General features: G+C 52.8%; 10 protein-coding genes across 10 annotated transcripts; 7 read left to right on the top strand and 3 right to left on the bottom strand.

Annotated features, from left to right (window-relative positions):
- Positions 1–3: 3 nt before the first annotated feature.
- D7B24_007440 (uncharacterized protein) lies at positions 4–1,206 on the bottom strand (the record flags this gene model as incomplete). Its single annotated transcript, XM_028641550.1, has 1 exon — positions 4–1,206. One exon carries the CDS (start codon positions 1,204–1,206, stop codon positions 4–6), a length of 1,203 nt encoding a protein of 400 aa, XP_028498675.1.
- Positions 1,207–2,036: 830 nt separating this feature from the next.
- Positions 2,037–2,855, bottom strand: D7B24_007439 (uncharacterized protein; the record flags this gene model as incomplete). Its single annotated transcript, XM_028641549.1, has 1 exon — positions 2,037–2,855. One exon carries the CDS (start codon positions 2,853–2,855, stop codon positions 2,037–2,039), a length of 819 nt encoding a protein of 272 aa, XP_028498674.1.
- Positions 2,856–3,654: 799 nt separating this feature from the next.
- Positions 3,655–5,150, top strand: D7B24_007438 (uncharacterized protein; the record flags this gene model as incomplete). The annotated part of the gene is made up of 4 exons (XM_028641548.1): positions 3,655–3,802; positions 3,865–3,898; positions 3,954–4,536; positions 4,602–5,150. The coding sequence occupies 4 exons, from the start codon at positions 3,655–3,657 to the stop codon at positions 5,148–5,150; spliced, it is 1,314 nt and encodes a 437-aa protein (XP_028498673.1).
- Positions 5,151–5,997: 847 nt separating this feature from the next.
- Positions 5,998–7,691, top strand: D7B24_007437 (uncharacterized protein; the record flags this gene model as incomplete). Its single annotated transcript, XM_028641547.1, has 5 exons — positions 5,998–6,031; positions 6,102–6,440; positions 6,491–6,777; positions 6,830–7,054; positions 7,101–7,691. 5 exons carry the CDS (start codon positions 5,998–6,000, stop codon positions 7,689–7,691), a joined length of 1,476 nt encoding a protein of 491 aa, XP_028498672.1.
- A 951-nt stretch (positions 7,692–8,642) lies between these two features.
- On the top strand, positions 8,643–9,219 carry D7B24_007436 (uncharacterized protein; the record flags this gene model as incomplete). The annotated part of the gene is made up of 3 exons (XM_028641546.1): positions 8,643–8,648; positions 8,715–9,122; positions 9,172–9,219. The coding sequence occupies 3 exons, from the start codon at positions 8,643–8,645 to the stop codon at positions 9,217–9,219; spliced, it is 462 nt and encodes a 153-aa protein (XP_028498671.1).
- A 744-nt stretch (positions 9,220–9,963) lies between these two features.
- Positions 9,964–12,178, top strand: D7B24_007435 (uncharacterized protein; the record flags this gene model as incomplete). Its single annotated transcript, XM_028641545.1, has 3 exons — positions 9,964–10,208; positions 10,260–10,450; positions 10,506–12,178. The coding sequence occupies 3 exons, from the start codon at positions 9,964–9,966 to the stop codon at positions 12,176–12,178; spliced, it is 2,109 nt and encodes a 702-aa protein (XP_028498670.1).
- A 712-nt stretch (positions 12,179–12,890) lies between these two features.
- On the top strand, positions 12,891–13,686 carry D7B24_007434 (uncharacterized protein; the record flags this gene model as incomplete). Its single annotated transcript, XM_028641544.1, has 2 exons — positions 12,891–13,413; positions 13,475–13,686. 2 exons carry the CDS (start codon positions 12,891–12,893, stop codon positions 13,684–13,686), a joined length of 735 nt encoding a protein of 244 aa, XP_028498669.1.
- A 557-nt stretch (positions 13,687–14,243) lies between these two features.
- D7B24_007433 (uncharacterized protein) lies at positions 14,244–15,194 on the top strand (the record flags this gene model as incomplete). Its single annotated transcript, XM_028641543.1, has 1 exon — positions 14,244–15,194. The coding sequence occupies one exon, from the start codon at positions 14,244–14,246 to the stop codon at positions 15,192–15,194; it is 951 nt and encodes a 316-aa protein (XP_028498668.1).
- Positions 15,195–15,816: 622 nt separating this feature from the next.
- D7B24_007432 (uncharacterized protein) lies at positions 15,817–17,241 on the top strand (the record flags this gene model as incomplete). The annotated part of the gene is made up of 2 exons (XM_028641542.1): positions 15,817–15,875; positions 15,936–17,241. 2 exons carry the CDS (start codon positions 15,817–15,819, stop codon positions 17,239–17,241), a joined length of 1,365 nt encoding a protein of 454 aa, XP_028498667.1.
- Positions 17,242–17,955: 714 nt separating this feature from the next.
- D7B24_007431 (uncharacterized protein) lies at positions 17,956–18,660 on the bottom strand (the record flags this gene model as incomplete). Its single annotated transcript, XM_028641541.1, has 1 exon — positions 17,956–18,660. One exon carries the CDS (start codon positions 18,658–18,660, stop codon positions 17,956–17,958), a length of 705 nt encoding a protein of 234 aa, XP_028498666.1.
- Between the last annotated feature and the right edge of the window lie 647 nt (positions 18,661–19,307).

Below are 19,307 nucleotides of genomic sequence, written 5' to 3'. Positions count from 1 at the left end.
AGTCTACAGTTTTGACTTGAGGACCAAGCCTCCTCGCAGCACTTCGAACTCCTTGCCGCTGCTCCAGCCCAGCCACTCCTGCAGCATAGCCTCGCCGCCGTCTCCAGGGCGCAACGGGATGCCGACGTATCCAGCGCCGGGCACCCCAGGCCCTTGGCCCTGGCGCGCATCCTCTGCCCCTGCGACGACGGCCAGGCATGGCGTTTCAACGAGCGTGACGGCGGGGCGCTGGTCGCCCTCGCGCCCCGCTTCCGACTCGAGCTCGGGGTACTCCAACACGGGCGTGCAGCACGCGTCGGTGCCGTCGAAGATGGCTTCCCACTCTGTTCGGGATTTCGAGAGGAAGACCTCTGTGAAGAGGGTGCGCATCGCGGGCCACACCTGCGGATCCTGTCGTTTCGCCTCCCAGCCCTGGCCTTCGAGGCCGAGGCCCCGGATCAGGGCCTTGTAGAACTGAGGCTCGAGGGCGCCGACCGACATGTACCTGCCGTCGCTCGTCTCGTACGTGTCGTAGTACGGGCAGCCGCCGTCGAGGAGGTTGCGTCCGCGGCCGTTGTTGCCGAGCGGCGTCTTGAGCGCGAAGCGCGGGAACGTCGTCAGGTAGCTCGCGCCGTCGACCATGTTGGCCTCGACGACCTGGCCGCGGCCCGTGGCGTGGCGCGCGACGACGGCGAGGAGGAGGCCCTGGAAGAGCGTGGCGCCGCCGCCGGCAAAGTCGGCGAGGACATTCCAGGGCGGGTGGGGCTTCTCGCCGTCGCGGCCGAGGACGCCGAGGGCGCCCGAGACGGCGAGGTAGTTGATGTCGTGGCCAGCCATGGTGGCGTACTTGCCGTCGCGGCGGAAGCCGGTCATGCGGCCGTAGATGAGGCGCGGGTTCAGGGCGCAGAGGACGTCGGGGCCGAGACCGAGCTTCTCGAGCACGCCTGGTCGGAAGGGGTCGATGAGCATGTCGGCCGAGGCGGCGAGCGTCTTGACGAGGGCGACGCCGGCGGGGTCCTTGAGGTCGACGGCGATCGAGGCCTTGTGGCGCGCGAGGATGTCTTCGGTCGGCAGGGGCTTCCCCTTGCCGTCGGCCTGGGGCACAGCGCGGTCGATGCGGAGGACGCTGGCGCCGGCATCGGCGAGGAGCATGCCGGCAAAGGGGCCAGGTGCCAGGCCTGCAAATTCGAGGACCTTGAGCCCGGTGAGAGGTGGCGGGCCAATCATGGTGGCGTCTAGAAGGTCTGGTGCCTTTGTGTGTTTGGCTACTCGATATTCGCAGCTCAGGTCGATGCTTCAATGGTTTTCGTCAATGGTGCCTGTCAATGCAGCAGGCTATCCGCAAGTTCGGTCACATGGTTGGTGATGATGGTGATGCGAGACAGCCTCTTCTTATGACGCGGAGTTGGATATCCGTTGGGATGAGGAGGCTTGGGGGGGGGATGGGCGAAATGCCGAGGATGCGTGCGGATCGAGGAACAGGGGAAGTGAGGGGAGGGAGGGGAGGGAGCTTGGGCCTGCTGAAGCTCGCTCGGCTGGACACGTGCCCCGCATTGATGGGGAGCCTCGCCGCTGGGGCCTCGCCGCTGGGGAGCCTCGCTGCTGGGGAGCCTCGCTGCTGGGGAGCCTCGCTGCTGGCAGGTACTTGGGCTACCCCCACATCGTGCAGCAGGTTCGAGTACCCGCGAGCACGTGGGGACGAATCCCAGATCCTTACATACCTTAGGTACCTTAGGTAGACAGGTAGGGAGTGAGCTCCTGACAATGGATTCGGCAAGGGCTGCTTCTGTTCTACGACCGAGTCGTTCTCATGCCGAACCCCTGTTGGAGGGTTCAGGGCCATTGTAAATCAGGAGGCAAGCTTGGCTTGCGACTATGAGCCTTGCTGTGGTGTCGCAACGCGCGGTGCACTTGATCTCACAAACATACAGCAAGTTGAAACGACCATTGGCTGAGATTGAGTGTACCCTCAGACGCCCGGGCGACGCAGTTGGCCTTGCATATTCTTCTATATTCAATTTTCACCGTTCTCTATGTACATGTACCGATTGCCCATCTCAAAAGATTTTGACTGGCTCTCCAAGCTTGAGCCAGATGACATGCCCATGAACACCAGCCTCCTCGAAAGCATTCGTCAACTCCTGTTGATATTGCGTGAAGTGGTCCCAACCGTCGAAGTGCATGGGAATGATCCAGTCGGCCTTGATGGCGCGGAACAGCTGGGCTGCGTCCTTACCACCCATGGTGATCTGGGTTTTCGGGGCAGGCTCAGGCTCAAATTGGAAACGAGCATCGCCAATGTTCATAATGGCGGCCGCGATATGAAATTTGTCGGCCATCGCAGGGAGCTCATCCGTGTACACGGTGTCGCCGCTGAAGTATAGGGCGTTGGGACGACCGTCGGGGTGTTTGCCAAAGGACTCGGTCGTGAGGATGAAGCCGGTGCATTCGTCGCCGGGAACGTGGACGGCGGGCGTAGCCGTGATGCGGAACGTCTTGCCGCCCAAGGCAATCGTGTTTTCCTGCCACGGCCGCATGCCGACGACGCCTGGCCGAGGAGCCAGTTGCTTAGCACCGTCCATCGTGGTGAATACATGACGGCCGTCGAGGAGCTGGCGGCCGAGCTCGTCGAGGTTATCCCAGTGATCTTCGTGGCTGAGTAGGACGGCGTCGATAGGGGGAAGATCTTTGAGGGTCAGAGCGGGTTCGTCGTGATTGAAGAGCTGGTACCCGCGCTCTGGGTGTTGATAGGAAGTTTTAGCCGGCGCGAAGAAGGGATCGGTCAGGAACTTGACACCGTCGATCTCAAGAATAGCGGTCGCCGTGCCGATGAAGGTCATGCTGACGCTGCTGTTGAATCCTGAGCAAGTAGGCATGGCTGCGGTGTGGGTGGTGTTTCGTCTGTTAGGGTGCTTGAGTCAACTGATCTGAGGAAAACTGGATGCACTGCTTTTTTGGAATCGGGAATTTAGACTGGTTAATATAGCATTCAATGTAACCCGAGAACTTCTCAACGAAAGCATTCCTAGCTTCTCGTTCGTTCGAACTGAAAACCTTTCGTCGGACACGCCGCGCGAGCTTGCTAAGCCTTATCAACCATCGGCAAGATGAACTTATTAAGCTCGACCCTGCGAAATGCCAGACACGACGTAATGAGATGCCCTAGTTCGTCGCCGGATCTCCATCGTAGTTGTTGACGCTGGCGATATTACTTACACACGTCACAGTGGTTCGCGGGTTTAGTTACTATAGTTGGCCTAGTCTCTAATCCGAACCACACGAGCACAGCACTTCTGCAACTGACAAATCAAACTATCCTTTACAAAGCCAGAGCCAACCGTAAGCATCGATTTTATTTTCCTCAATTGGAACCTCTCTCTCGCTAAAATCAGTTAGGGAGGGAATTCTTTGGCGCTCGCCCCTTTGACTAAGAAGACGACTGATTCCGTATAAAACATCAGGAGCCTCTTCTTGCAGCTGAATTTTGGTATCAGAATGTCACGATAAACCTTAATACCTTTATGATATCCTCTGTAATCTACTTCCCAAGAAAAAACATCATCGAGCCCTCCCCTTGGTCGTACTACAGTTTATCACATCGGATGCGACTTTGACACTGCCCGAATAACCTTTCGCAAATAACTTAGTAGACCTGACGCGAAATTCTCACCAAAAATGTCTTTAACGACCGAAAAGAGTGGAAATGAAAACGCCCAAGACATACTGACCCACGACGAACCATCGATCGAGAGCGCGCCGTTAGGTCCCTCTGGAAATTCTGAAACTCAACCACCCGATGGTGGCCTTTGGGCGTGGTTGTCTGGTACGCAATCTTATTTAGCCTGACATCTGCTGCGGGGAATTTCTTTTAACATCGGGTCGTAGTTGTGTCAGGCTTCTTCGTCATCATGAACACCTGGTCAGTATTCATTTCTCGTCTTCACTTGCCAGCTGCAACGGCTGAATGAGAACAGGGGAGTCTTCATATCCTTTGGTGTCTTCCAAACCTACTACGTCACGGCGCTTGGACGGTCTTCTTCTGAAATCTCGTGGATTGGATCTTTCGAAGTCTTCCTGCTCTTCTTCGTGGGCAGTATAGCCGGGGCATTGACCGACGCAGGGTACTTCCGGAGCACCATGACAGCAGGTAGTCTGCTCGTTCTTATCGGGACCTTCATGACATCAATATCCAAAACCTACTGGCAGGTGTTCCTTGCGCAAGGCGTTTGCACAGGCCTAGGCAACGGCTTGATGTTCACTCCGACCATGACGGTCATCTCGACCTACTTCACGGGGAAGCGAGCCGTGGCCTTGGCTATTGCAGCCTGCGGTAGTACTGTCGGCGGTCTCGTTTTTCCCAGCATGGCTAGAACGCTACTGCCGACGATTGGTTTCGGTTGGACGATGCGGGCCATTGGACTTATCCAGCTGGTGACGTTGACCGCAGCCCTGGTTGTCGTCCGGCCTAGGGTAACACCTAAGATCGGAGGGGCGTTCTTCGACTGGAGCGCTTTTATGATCCCTGAGTACAATTTATTTGCCGTTGGATCGTTTATGGTAATTTCAGACTCTACGCCGTTACCCCTGTTCTATATGATATCAAAACTGACTTCAATCCACAGGTTTACATTGGACTCTTTTTTCCAATCTTCTACCTGGCGTCATATGCTCGCAGCGCATTGGGTTTGGAGTACACCCAATCTCTCAACCTGATTCTGGTTTTGAATGGTGTCGGCATCGTCGGTCGTCTCGCCCCCAGCTTCATCTCTCCGATCATTGGCCCTCTCAATCTCTTCGTCGTGCACGTGGTCGTCACGTCTCTGGTCGTCTTCCTGTGGGCCCCGGTGACGACCGTCGGAGGGTTGTATGCTTGGACCGTGTTCTTCAGCCTATCGATGGGCGGGATACAGTCGCTTGCGCCTACTGCGCTGGCTTCTGTAAGGTTCGACCCACAGAAGCAAGGCACGCTTCTTGGCATGGTCAATACCGTGTCTGGTTTCGGTGCTCTCATCGGACCAGCAGTCTCAGGGACGTTGATCAAAGGCGGGGTTGATTACTTGAATGCCCAAATGTTTGCTGCAAGCTGTATGGCCGCTGGAGCAGCTGTTTTGGTCCTCGCGCGTGAGACTAAGAGGAGGAAGGCGTCCCTCGGGTTTCGATCTAAGCTTTAGTCTGTGGATTTGGTCTTTCGGTTGGTTTGGGTCCTTCGTTTGCGTTTATACACGCGTGTCATTTGGCGCTTGATTTATGGATTCGGCATAGAATAGACCTAGACGAGAAGATATAAACTGTGAACACATAGACATAGGATGTTTAGTCTGGTGTTGTTAGCATCTTATCTTATGAAAGGCGTTAAAACATCTTAGAGACTTGATTCTAGACTGAGGATATTTGCAACTGCAGATTTCAGATCATGGTCTGAGCGGTGGTCGCTGGGTTATTGGCACTGGTATGGATAGGATGATAAGATTACTGAGGGAGTCAATAGAGCTACCACTGACGAATGACTTCATCAATCGTAGTAGTCACGCTGAATACCCTTGTCCTCGTACTGACGACTCCTGCTATATTTCCCCCTAAGATTCGGCTCACCCCGTACGCAAAGTTCTGCTTCAAAGACTTGAAAATGCGAAGTTTCCCCTTTCGAGATATCCACTCTCGTCGCAGGAGCCTTGGGCCATGCGCTGAGTCATCTTCCTTAGCTCTCAAAAAAGGTGTCCCCGGCTCATCCCGCGCGGAGGCAGAACATTCTTATAGGTCTGTGATGTCTACATACCCAATGTGACGGTCACAATTGAAATTCACTTGTGGGGCATGGCCGCTAAAATGACAGCAGTCATGTCTGTCTCCATCTAGTTCCCTTCCTGCCCACGGCGCCCCGGAACGGGACTAGACGAGAAATGGTCAACATAAACCTTAGTCATCGTGCGGGGCTTCAGTACTTCTTTGCCGGACAGTCATCTTATGAAGACGGAGCTCTTTATTACACCATGAAGCATCTACAGCCTCAATTCCACCATGACGGCGCCGCAGGGTTGTTGGACGTGCAAGAGTAAGGAGTTGTGGGCCCCCTACCGCAGTCCGCCTGCAACACCAGTCTAAAACACTGACTTTGCTGCTAGACCGCAAAATTGGTTGTGACAGGACAATTCCTCATTGTAACAACTGTGTTCGAACAAAAAGGCAATGTGCAGGCTACGGGATTCGATTGGTCTGGCCTGACGAGCCTTGTGCCAGGCGTGGAGAACTCATCTTATGCCATGTGGCAAACGCCGCGACTCCCCATGATTACCCTCAAGACAATTACTGCAGATTCTTGAACTTCACCTGGATGGACTTTTGCCTGAAGGAAAAGCGCCTTACTTGGCGTCAGTTCATAGAGCGAACATCTGCAGGGCCGCTGCATTCCCTGTCGCTCCATTCACCAATCGTTGGCGAAGATGCCATGCTTTTAGCGTATTGTCTGTAACCTTTGGCAAACTGTGTCCGTTCTCCAGCTCACATGCTATAGATCAGCAGATCATAGCCCCCATGTGCTCAACAACTCGGGCGAGGAATGGCTTCCATGATCAGATCCTGCCGGTGGTATTGTCCTGTCGAGATGGGTCCGCGACAGCTCTGTGCAGCTCTTTGCTAGCCATCTCTGCATATCATCACCAAGGACCAGGTGCCGCGCTGAAATATAAGATAAGTGCAATCAAGTGTCTCCATGAGTCACTGGCGGCGTCATCAAGATTTGGTTGCAACGCAGATGCAGAGGCACAGCTAGCTACTACTATGATGCTGTGCATGTACAGCGTAAGCCGGATTTCGATAAACCAAAAGGGCATTCGCAGCTAACAGTGTTCAGGTCTTTGACGAGCAGGAAGCTCAGTTTCACTTGCACCTCGACGGCGCGAAAAAGATGTTGCGCGGCCTACAATCGCATCAGCAGCAGCGCCCGATGTCCGATTTTCTCATGAACTGGGTAGTCTACTACGACGTTCTTAGTAGCTTCGCTCAACCTTCCCGAGGTAGTCGGGGAGATTTGCGCGTGTTAACTTACTCAAGCAACTTACAACCCACGTCAAACTTGGTCAGTTTGATTCTAACGCTCCGGAGCTTGGCTGACTTGCATCAAGATCATTGGCCTGTTCGGATGCTCCACCGATGTTTTCAGTAGCATTTCATTCATCAATCAAATGCGCATGGCGTTGTCGGACTCAAGCGTAAACCCCGATCCGGGTGAACAGTCACAACAGCGAATGGCTTTGGAAGAGAGGTTGCGAATGGCCTCCCAGCACCTCAGCCCCGATGAAGCGGCCAACTCTACAACTGTGCAGATCAAAGATGCTTCGGCGACTGCCGAACTATATCGATTGGCAGCTCTATTGTATCTCCAGCGCGTCGCTCCCGCCCCCGGTGACGACATGCGAAGCGCTGTATACTTACAACAGATTTTTGCAGCGTTGAGAACGGTCCGGGTGGCAACGAGCCCCTGGCCAGTTTTTATCACCGCTTGCGAAGCACGCACAGAAGATGAACGCGTTCAAATCCTCAGAGTCTTGGAGCGAATGGACGAAATTCGAAATGTTGGGAATGTTCGCGTTATGCGAAGCCTCATCGAGTCAATATGGAAGCAGCAGGACCTACGGGATTCATCCGGTAAATCCGAGGCGATGCAATGGTGGCTTCGCGTTGATGGTGAGGTTCCAGCTCCCTGGTTTGCATAATGCCCAGACCCTCAGCAATTAGAGGGCCATTGACCCAAGGTATCAGTATTCCGTCCGCATATGATCCAGTCGCACGGTATGCGGAATGACGGGCAAGAAACCCTACTAAAAGAAGCTCGGCTTGGACTCATTGGCTGATGTATTATGGGATAAGTCGGAGAATCGCCTGGTTTCCGCGAACTATCAATATATTGGGGTTCGTAATGAAGGAGGTCATAAAGGATGAGCTTACGGCGGCAGTGGAGGATACTTACCTTAGATTGTACAGCTTCAGGGCACAATGACGCCCCGATGAAGCCGCTTACGGTGGTGGGATTTGAGTAGCCTGATTCATCGGCGAACATGGGCGACCAGGTTCTGCTCTTGAGGCCGGACGCGATAATTCGAGACTGCCTGGACAAGACAAGAAGACTTTAGCAGTGGAGCTTGGTACTGGAACCAAACGCGGATGTCGGTGGTGAGTCTTCCTGATGCCACAACTTATTTCATCCCTAACTAATATTAAGAAGAATACAAACCAGTGATTATCCCCTCATAATTGAGGCATAAGACGTGGCGTCTATTTTCCACATGTTGACAGGCCTCTGGGCCTTATTTGGTGGCCTGTCCGGGGGATTATGCACTGCCCTTGTCATGCTCTAGATTGGACCTATCGTGAGCCTAGGCGCCGGCGATATGCAATCCATCATTGGCCTACGCAGCCGAGCATCTATTTACGTCGCGTGAACGTTCTATTCGGGTCAGCATCGCACCGGCGGCTTGCATGCGAGTATTTATCTCAAAGGTCGTCGCACTGATCCGTCACACTGATCTTTCTGCGTTTAACGCTGAGCTGCAACAACGTCGCATTCAATCCTAGGTACCGACAGGTGCATCTGGTTGCTTCAGGTTGCATTGAGCGGCGATAGATCTCTCAAAAGCAGTATCCAAGATTTGTGCACAACGCCAGTCATGAAGGTGAGTTCTCACCAGCTTGCCCTGTGAATACCTACTGATGCGAGGGTAACGCGCCTCATGCTGCAGTTATTCCTCTTTCTCTCCGCCGTCCTCTGGGCCCTCTGCATCAGCGCCCAGACCCAGCTCACCCAATTCCAAGCCTCTCAGCGCTTCAAGGCCGCGGGCATCCTCTGGCGCTCTACGGGTGCCTGTACGACCAAGTCCAACCCAAGATGCACGTCCTTCTCCGGCATCCGGGCAACGACGGTCGCTGGCGCCATCACACTGAAGAAGGCGTGCAAGTGCAGCCTTATCATTACTAGCGGCACCGAGGTCGGCCACCCAACGGGCAAGTACTCTCACAGCACGGGGCATAAGCTCGACTTTGCCAAGAACGCGGCCCTCAACCGATACGTAAGGGGCACGTTCACGAGGATCTCGAACCGCTCTGATGGCGCGAGCCGGTACAAAGCTCGTTCCGGGAACATCTATGTGGTGAGTTGCTTGAACTTGCTTGGGGATTCGAGTGCTGAAGCGGATTTAGGACGAGGGGAACCACTGGGACGTGACATTCTTCACAGACGGGAGTTAGCTGAAAATTTGAAGATAAGGCATCGATTATTTCGCATCAACGGCTGGAGGCCCGGAGCTTTTTTTTTTTTTTGGAATGTCCTGGGGTTCTAAATGACCTGTAGTGCCATGTCTTGATGGCTGGTAGATCCAGAGGAGGATTCCAGATAGCCGACACAGCCTGACCGCGTCTCTTTGAAGGAAGTCGAAGGCAATACTGATTGGGAACCCCTTGCTGGAAAATATGAGGCTATAACGATCGCGAATGCATTCGTCGTCCGTGGTAGAATGTGACCAGACCAGCCACGTGTCAGCCGTGAATACTTCCATGCAGCTGCGATTGGTTGCGACGTTCCCGTATGGCCGGAGCCTGCTCGACAGAGTTGCCGCCGCCACAGAGGATCAGGCTGGGAGCCTTCTTGGCACACCCAGCTGAAAATGTGCTCGAGAGCCTCAACACAAATATAAATACTCAGATGGGCCCTGATCGGGACATGTGCCACATTACTAGCCTTACTTCCAAATACGAGCAGCCTCTATGACGGCACAAACAGCACAGATGCCTCCTCCGAGGTCAAATTGGCTTGAGCCATGGAAAAGGGTTGGTCGTGGCTGTATTGACATCACCACAAGATATGCCAGAGCCATTCGCGCCATTGGCCTTGAGATAATCACAATCCGCAAAGGGCCTGAGCCGCCAAAGAGCCTTTTTGTACTTTCGCGCAAAGCAGCCCTCGCACGTTGCATAGTGCACCTACTGCCAGCAATGATATCAATCATACTCATCTCCATCAACTTGATGGGTTACTTTATCGGCACACGCCTCCAGGGTTGGCGGGGCTCTGACAGCATCAAGCTGGGGGTTCTCCAGCTCTGTGCGAAGGTGCAGGAGCTACTCATCGTGGCTAGTCTATCGACAGTTATCTTCCATGTGGTGAGGTCGGAAATGACATTTGGGCCAGGTATTCCGTTGGGGTGGCTGGGCGCTGGGTTTCGCTTCACAACGCTGAGGTGAGAGATTAACACAGAATCCGAATCAACTCTTGCTGACCGATTCCTCAGCTACCTCTGGTCATCCGACCTCTGGGGCTCCATCAGATACAAGCATGCATCTGTACTTCGGAAATTCGGATTGGTCCTACTGTTGTTCGTGTCCGGAATAATCACCGTCCTTGCTGGTCCAAGCAGCGCTGTCCTGATGGTTCCTCGAGTAATGGATTGGCCGGCAGGCGGGGGCAGATTCTGGCTCAATGGTATTGTTGACCGTCTGGCCCATTCTTTCCCAACAGGCATACTAAATTTTGATAGGATCACAGGAAGACATGTGGCCACATCAGCCGTTGCCCGTCCCCTTGAGCGATTGCCCCAAAACCGATCCTGTAGCTCAGAAATGCCTCGCTCATGGCTACCATTCGATCTACAACGTGTTTCGAAACCGCCAGAGAAGATTTGTCAACGACCTGATCTCGTTTGAACTGGAAGATTCACGTATCAGGAAGAACGTTCATGCAAGGCTCCGCCTCAACGGCCAATACGTTATCGACACGTGGGCCATCACAGCTCACACGCCCACTGCGACGACTCAAGCAGCATGGCATACTCTTTGGGGCAGTGCCTTGCAATACTTGAGGGACACAAAACCAGCCGGCATCGTTCATCCAGATCCTGACTTGCTGAGTTACGGCGACACCAGGATCGCCGTTGTTGAGACAAAGATCCCAGCGGTTCGGATCGTTTGCAACGAGTGGTTGGGAAGCTTTTCCACACAACAAGAAAGCTTTGAGGTCCTCGGGTCGTTCCCCATGTATCCAGGCCACGGCCGCCCAAGATATCTGGACGAAGGGGGGACTGCATGGACAAATCTTTCCCATATTGACATGACTGACCCGGTAAGGGCTCGGCTGAGCCAAGGAAATGGCCCAGGGGTTTTCGCTGTCGCCGTGGACTTGCCCACTAATGACAAAGGACTCGACTATCTGGGTGTTTTCCTCTTCCGCCTTGCGGCTGACGAAGTCCAATCATGGGAGACCATGAGCTGCACCATCGACTCTTGGTGGGCAGCTGGCAAGATGACTGTCGACCAGGACTATCGAGCTATCAAGTATAATTTTGCCGCCGACCAGGGCCACATTCTTGTGGACAGTGAGGTAGGCACAGAGGACTTTAGGTGGCGCGACTTCACTGCACCAATGGACGGCTCGTGGGAACGCGTGGGTTTATCGAGCGCTTGGTTTGATGATCTTGGGGCCAAGGTGCCTGTTAGTCCAAATCAGCCCAACGACACGTCAGTCACCACTGTCGAGAGTATCCTGAATCTCGCTATTTCCGATACTCTTCAAGGATGGGACGCCCTCCAGGCTACGGAGCTCGCACTTGCTGTTCTTGTCGTCGATGGATTGTCCCGATCATCAAGCTTCATGACGTCGAATTACAGCGCCATGCTGGAGCCGCTCGTGTCACACCCGTGGACAGCCGAGACTGCGAAAAAGCTGGTGAACTTGAACAAACCTAAAACAGCTTTCAGTCCCGAAAGCGCCAACGACATGGTTAGCGTAAAGCTTCAGATGATCCTCCCAGGTTACGCAATGTCAGCTCGAGGATGGTTCGATCGCCTCTGCATGGCAATCTTGATGGCCCACGCCGTCATTGCGCTGGGTCACACATTGTGGGTGCTTTGGCATGGGGAAACGAGCGACGCATGGGAGAGCATGACTGAATTGATCGCTTTGAGCTTGGAATCAGACCGCCCAAGCAGCATCAACGAGCCCGGACTTTCAAACACGTCGGCCGGCGTAAGGACATGGGCGCCACTGAAGGAGGTTGGATGGGTTGAGGCTATTGATCAGCCAGTAGTTGCGACGGCCGGCGGTTCTCCCGTGCCAGGAAAGCACCTCCAACTAAGATTTGGAAAGAGCAGAACCATGGATCATCACGCGAAGAATCCGATCTGCGTGCCGAAAGCAAAAGTCGAGTACTATTGAACAACGTGTCGAGAATTGATTTTTTGATGCATCTGTTGCGCTGTTTACCGTGTGAGGCTAGAAGGCATGAAGCTGTCGCCGGAGTACATGACCGTCGCCGTACCCACTTTCTTCGTGGTATCTGGTCTAGAGTCTCGAGAGCTTGAGATGTGGAGGAGTATGTGGTTGATGGTATTTGATAAGTGATTTAGAGAACTACACAACGTTTTGGTTGGTGGAAGTGAGACTGGACAAATAGAATGGATTGGTTACGTTGGCAGGAACATGAACTACAAGTGGGCGGCATCACGTGCTAGTGATGTCTATATTACGCCCGATCTGTGCTACGCCCAAGCCCTGCCAGGCCAAGTAGTAGACCAGGGTTGATAGCTCTTTGCTCACCCTACTCCACCCTGAGCTCAGGTTAAAGCGGCAACATCTCAGGTTCCACATTCAACGCAGCTTGGGGAGCGAAAGCCTGTTGAGGATGACTATAGAAGAGCCAGAAATGGAATCGGCTTCGCAAATCTTGTCGGCATCCATGGCGCCAGGCCAAGCACATTGGCCCAGAACAAGCTAGCAAGCTGCATCACGGAGCCACACTGAAGGTTGCTCCAAGCACAGCTCAAGTATAAGAACTGCGAATTCCCAATACTCATTATGTTCTTGTTCACATCACACTTTGTCATTTGCCTATTTTTCTTTCACATTCTCAAAAGCTTCAGATCACATCATGTCATCTCTTCCAGCCATCGATGCTCCGGATCACATCCTTGAACTCCTGTCCGAGCTTCACCAGAAATCCCTGGAACAGGAAGCGGCCATTTCTAGAAGTGGGAAGAAAGTTTTCTCTTCCGAGGTCATTGGCGACCTCGAAGATCAACACGTTCATGCAAATGTTGCGAGCGAATTCGACAAGCTCATGCTCGATAAATTCATTGCTTTGGACGAAGACAAATGCCAGTTTACGTACCAACTCATCAATGCGATGGGAGCTACCAACATTGTCGAAGCCGGAACTAGTTTCGGCGTCAGCACCATCTATCTTGCTCTTGCTGTTGGTAAAACAAAAGCCGCCACAGGAAAGACTGGGACTATCATCGCGACCGAAAAGGAGACGCAAAAGGCAGAAATTGCGCGCAAGTACTGGGCACGCTGCGGCCCGACAGTCGAACAAGAGATTGACTTGAGAGTGGGCAATCTGCTTGAAACCCTGAAGGAAGGGTTGCCGCAGGTTGACCTTTTGCTCCTTGACAGTGAGTCTCGCTTTGCTATGATCCAAAAACAGCCCTTTGGGTCTCGCTGACTTATGAATAGTCTGGTCGGCCCTCGCTCTCCCGACACTCAAGGTCGTCCTGCCCCGCCTGCGATACGGTGCAGTCATCCTGACAGACAATACGATATCTGGCGCTGAAGGATACAAGGACCTACTGGCATATCTGCGAGAGCCGAGGAATGGGTTTCGCAATCTGACCCTCCCCTATACCAACGGGTTTGAGATGAGTGTTTATCTGCCCGTAGCGGAATGACCACAGCGCACGACGACTGGATGAAGGAGTCAGCCCTCACGCGACCATGGTTGCGTTTGTCATTGCCCGAGGCAGCGTAATACACTAGGTAGACAAGATCTCAACGTGAGTCATTGGAGTGAGTCGCTGGAGGAGAACCGATCGCATCCGCCTTCCTTACGTAGAAAGCTAGAGTGAATTCAACCTAGCGGCTTGTCAAGCTGCACAGCGGGGCTGATCGCATTTGCCTTCCTTATCCCTTTTCGCTTCGTCTCAACGTATTGCTTGAGTCATGCCACACAACTTCTCCGGCTTCCAGAGCTGTCCCCCCCCGTGTGGACGGTGAAGAGAGCGATGCAAAGAAAGCCTTCTCCGAAAGCTCAAACCATTCAGTTGACCAAAAAGACGCAAACTCAAGGAGCTCCACTTCTGGCGAAGAAGAAGATGATTTGCGATCATTGTAACTTTAGCGCTGCATGGCTCGCACGTTCACCATATAATAAGCCAAGCCTCCCTCGGTGCCGTTTTTCTTTTTCTTGATTTGGTTCTGCAAGACCAATCGAACATCATTTCCAACCATGGCTCCCATGCCTCCGCCCCTAGCTCCTACAATTCTGGATACCATTGGTAATACACCTGTTGTGCAGCTCAAGCATGTCGTTCCGGAAGGCTGCGCCGATGTCTACGTCAAACTCGAGTACATGAACCCCACAGGCTCTTACAAAGACCGCATGGCCAGATCCATGATTGAAGAAGCCGAGCGTCGCGGAGAGCTCAGACCCAACATGACGGTTATTGAAGCTACAGGTGGTAGCACCGGGTCGTCTTTGGCCTTTATCTGCGCCGTCAAAGGGTACAAGTTCCTGGCTCTATCGTCCGACGCGTATGCAAAGGAGAAATTGCGAACGATGTTTGCATTCGGAGCAGCGGTCGACGTCACACACAGCCCCACAGGGCAAGCGACGGCAAGCCTGATGATATCGATGAAGAACAGGGCCGCAGATCTCGGGTCGACCGACGAGTATCTCCATACTGATCAATTCAGCAATCATGACGCACTCATCGGATACGCGGAGATTGGCCATGAGCTAAACAGCCAATTTCCGGACGGCTTCGACGTCTTCTGTGGTGCGTTTGGAACAGCTGGCATGGCTATGGGCGTGTCCAAAGCGATCAGATCTCAGAACCCAAATGTTCGAGTTATCCTGCTTGAACCCAGCTCAGCGGCTTTGTTGGCTACAGGCATGAGCGGCTCGCATGGCGTTGACGGCATCGCACCCGGGTTCATCTCGGTCCACATCGATAAAGAGTTGTATGACGAAGTCCGCACAGTGGATGAAGAGGCTGCTCGTCGCATGTGCCGCCAGCTGGCCAGGGAAGAAGGTCTTTTGGTTGGAACATCATCGGGCCTGAATGTCCTTGCAGCAATTCAGCTCGCTAAAGAATTGGGGGCGAACAAAAAAGTCGTTACAGTAGCTTGCGACACTGGATTGAAGTACCTGGCGGGCTCTCTGTTCTCAGATGAGTAAGGGTTGCGTCGGGCAATCGTGTGCACTTTCTCCGCAAAACAAGTTTATTCCAACGTGTTATTCCGGCGTCCTCCCATTTGTTATTCGAGTCTTCGCAAAAGTCAGGATGGTACATAGAGTGTAAATCCTGGTGGTTGCGCCTTGTCGTATTGCCCCTCCTCATGTCCAGTTTTTTAGAGTCTTGATTCCCATGTCATCTCTGAGCTGGCGCAAGCTCTTCATCCACCACATTGCCGCTATACTGAAAATATCCATCATAATGTGCTTTGTTATTTACTTGAATCCTCAAACGAGATTTTCGAGGTATCTTTGGCAAATATTAGGCAGTCTACGCCTCGGTGTTCATTCCCTTTGCTTTTCAAATCCGCAAAGCATTCCATTTCATCCAATGGATTACAGCGGCGACGCCAACAGGCGGGGCTTGATCGCAAAGTCCTTCCTCATCTGTGCGGCTAATACGGGGTATGACACAGCAATGGAGAATCCAGAGAGTGTCACGGGAGACTGGGTATATAACACTATGTAACCACCTCGTGCCCAAATATGTATTAATAACTGATGGCTCGAAAGCTCCAGAGTTTTCAGGCATACTCACCCATCGAGGCCGATCCGACACCGAACCATGACTGAACCAGCCCCAGACCTGAGCGGCAATCCAACTGAAATTCAATGTCCAAAGTGGTGAGCAACGTGGAGAATCACCTCAGATACGTCTCATCAAGTTACTGATAGAAACGCAAGGAGATACTTAACAGTCATTCTGGCCGCATTTATGATCAATTTCACGGCCTGCGGTATACTCTTTGGTTTTGGTGTCTACCAGGAGCATTACGAAACCATGGTGCTTCGAGAAGGGAGCCCCTTCACTGGGGCCTCTTCGGCTACAATAGACCTCATAGGGACGCTTTCAGCGTCGCTCATGACAGTAACGGCTCCGTTTGTCATGGCATGGGTCAAATATTTCAAGCCTCGAAACGCCATATGGGCTGGCGGCATCCTCTTTGGTGTCGCGAGCGTTCTGGCGAGTTTCGGCAAGGTCCTGTGGCACTTTCAGCTGGCTCAGGGATTGCTGCTCGGAATCGCGACAGGGCTTTCGTTTGTCCCGTCTATGACCATTGCACCCACATGGTTTGACAAGCGAAGGGGCTTAGCGATGGGTTTTATTTCTGCTGGCACTGGCATCGGCGGCTTGGTCTGGGCACCAACAATCTCAGCATGTATCAACAACATCGGCTTCCGGAATACCCTGCGACTGACGGCATGCCTGGCTACCACGATTATTTGTATTTCTGGGTCGTTCCTTGATTGGGAGCCGAGCATGGCGAATCATCTCGCCGCCAAAAACAAGGCCCTATCCCCTGTTACAGCACTCTTTAACATTCCCCTTCCCGACTGGCAGACTGCGAAGCGGCCAAAATTTATTCTGCAAGCTGCCAGCACTATATTCCAAAGCGCTGCTTATTACACGCCGGTCTTCTTCACAGTCCTTTATGCTAAATCACTAGGCTACGACGAGAGAGAGGGGGCAAACTTGACAGCGTTGAGTAATGCCTGCAATGCTGTCGGCAAGATTGCGGTGGGGTTCATCTCGGATCGAGTTGGAAGACTCAACTCGTTCTTTCTAACGACATTGCTTACTGCGATAATCAGCCTGGGTTTATGGGTCCCCAGTACACTTGTCGCAACCGTCGACGAACCAACAGCGAGGAACCTGTTCATCAGCTTTACCGTCCTATACGGATTGTTTGCTAGCGCATTCATCAGTCTGTTCCCAGTGGCGTTGATTGAGCTGTTTGGGGTTAAGGAGATTCCTCGCATGGGTGGAGTTTTCTACATGCTGCAAGGGTTAGCCACGCTTGTGGGCACTCCTGTCGCTGGCGTACTAGTTCCGGGCCACGGTGTGCCGAGAGACGCCAACAGTTACACGCCTGTAGCAGTTTTGGTGGGAGCATTGATGGCTGTGGCAGCTGTGTCTGTGGCTGGAGTTAGAGCCGAGGCGACGAGGGTACCCGGGCATGGCCTCTGGAAGTGGAAGTGGAAGTTGTAAACAGTTCTCATGCAGGAAAACTCTTCCATTGCACCATTCAATCTAAAGTAATTATCTCGTATTATGCTAACTGTGAAAATTTCAGATAATAAATTGTAAAGAATCTGTGCATCTTGACCTAGATTGGCTACTTGGATAGGTGGTCCATAACAAACATGAGCCAGTGTAAGTTCAGGACGAGATATCACGACACCATTTCAGTCACAAGAGGTCAAAAAGGGTGTTTACTCATCCAGATGCGTTAGGCATCATCAGGACTAGACGAAAACTCCTCGATTATTGCTACCAACATTTGCATGAGAGTGTAATTGCTGAAGAGTGAGCAATTCGCCTCAGGAAACAACCTATCTCCAGGTACTCCATGCACCGGTGAGACCTATGCTACTTTATGCTGCTAGTGGTATTAAGAACAGAGGTATGTTCGTCCATTCCGGACCTCGCTCATACTGTGTGTCTCGCGGAACACAGGACCAGAAATCCATGGTTTAAGTGAAGTATTGGATTGTTCGATAATGACTGAGCAAGATAGATACAGACAGCAAGCTAAGATCACAAGAAAGAGAGATTTCCTCAACCAAGTTTCACTACCTAGGAACCCTAGGCCTCTCCCATGGCTGCTACCACCCAGCACTTGCAAAGACATGCGCACGGCACAGAGGCAACAGTATGTTGCATAACGAAAGAACGTTCCATAATGATCGAATGACTCTTTGCTCAAGGTACAAGACCATTGAGGTAATCAGCCATGGAGTTGAAGTCCTCGGGCGAAAGGTTTTCGTATCGAATGCAGCCTTCACCGCAATTGATACCAGTGCCAGCTTCAGGGTCCCCGGCCAGATTGTCGTTCATCATGACACAGACGGGGGGGAGGCCGTCCATCTGGATCCAATTGTGCTCGCCTGAGATTACAACGTGGGCAGCAGTAACAGTGTCCCAGAAGCAGAGGTCCCACTCGTACTGGCTGATGCCTTCGGGCGCGGCACCAGGCTCAGCGACCTCATCCTGGCGGGCCAGGAGCTCACGAGATAGAAGCTCGGAGCGGTCGGTGTACATACGGCGTGTCTTTTTACTGTTCTTGCTGATATTTCCGGATATGGTGCCGGACACAGTACCAGAGATGGTGCTGCTCAAAATGCCGAACTTGAGGAACTTCTTTCCCTCTTCCGAGAGGGTCATGGCCTGGCGAACAGCGGCCGCGCGGTCCTTGATCCTAGTAGCCATCTGGCCAGTTCCAGGCGTCAACATGGTGCGGACGTTGCGGAATGCGTTCTGGACCAAGGTGTTGACGCTGCCCGACATGCGACCGGCCGTTGTGCCGGCACGGACACCCCTGACAGCGGCGCCGATGAAGCTTGCATCAGCCGTTTCCACGCAGGCGAGAGTAAGGATAAGCGGATGAACAACAGCTGAAACACGCATCTTGGCGTTTATGGTGTAACGAAAACGAGTCCGGAGTTATGGTGGAAAGAGATGGATATGGTTCGTGAAGTCAAAATATAGTGTTCTTATGGTAAGGTTCAGGAATGAGGACTTTTCCTTGTTACTGTTGTCTGTTTGATATGAATCAACTCCTCAAGAGGCAATCATCAGCTTTATAGCTATCCATATCGTCTGAGCTGTTTCCATCTTGTGTATCCTATGCTTCATGCCGTCTTACCTGCTTCAGATGTTCACGGTCTGAGGTGGCGACTTGGCCTGACGTCAACACAAGTAACCACACATCAGCCAGAACTATCCTTACACTCTGGTCGATCATTGAGTTGCCATCAATAGCGGATCGTCGACATAGCGCATGCCAAATCCTTCTCATAGATCCTCGAGTGAGGCTGAGCTTGTTGAACTGGCCAGTCTTCTGGGCAGACCTCGATTTGCAGATATGGCCTTTCCAATTATAGAACCCTACTGCAAAAATCAAAAGATCTTCAGAGGATTTGAAAGTGACGTTGAAGCTCGAAGTGATATTCCATCGCCACCTCAAGGCTGGCTGACACGCCGCGGACATGTACGGCCTTGAAAGGGTAATATTGAGTGAGCCATGAGTCTCACAATCCTTCGTTTCTTGGCAA

Source organism: Verticillium nonalfalfae (genome assembly GCF_003724135.2).
Source record: "Verticillium nonalfalfae strain VnAa140/NRRL 66861 chromosome Unknown scaffold_6, whole genome shotgun sequence".
In the NCBI taxonomy this organism is placed as follows: domain Eukaryota; kingdom Fungi; phylum Ascomycota; class Sordariomycetes; order Glomerellales; family Plectosphaerellaceae; genus Verticillium; species Verticillium nonalfalfae.
The sequence above is the reverse complement of the archived record's forward strand: the minus strand, read 5'-3'. Positions and strand labels throughout refer to the sequence as shown.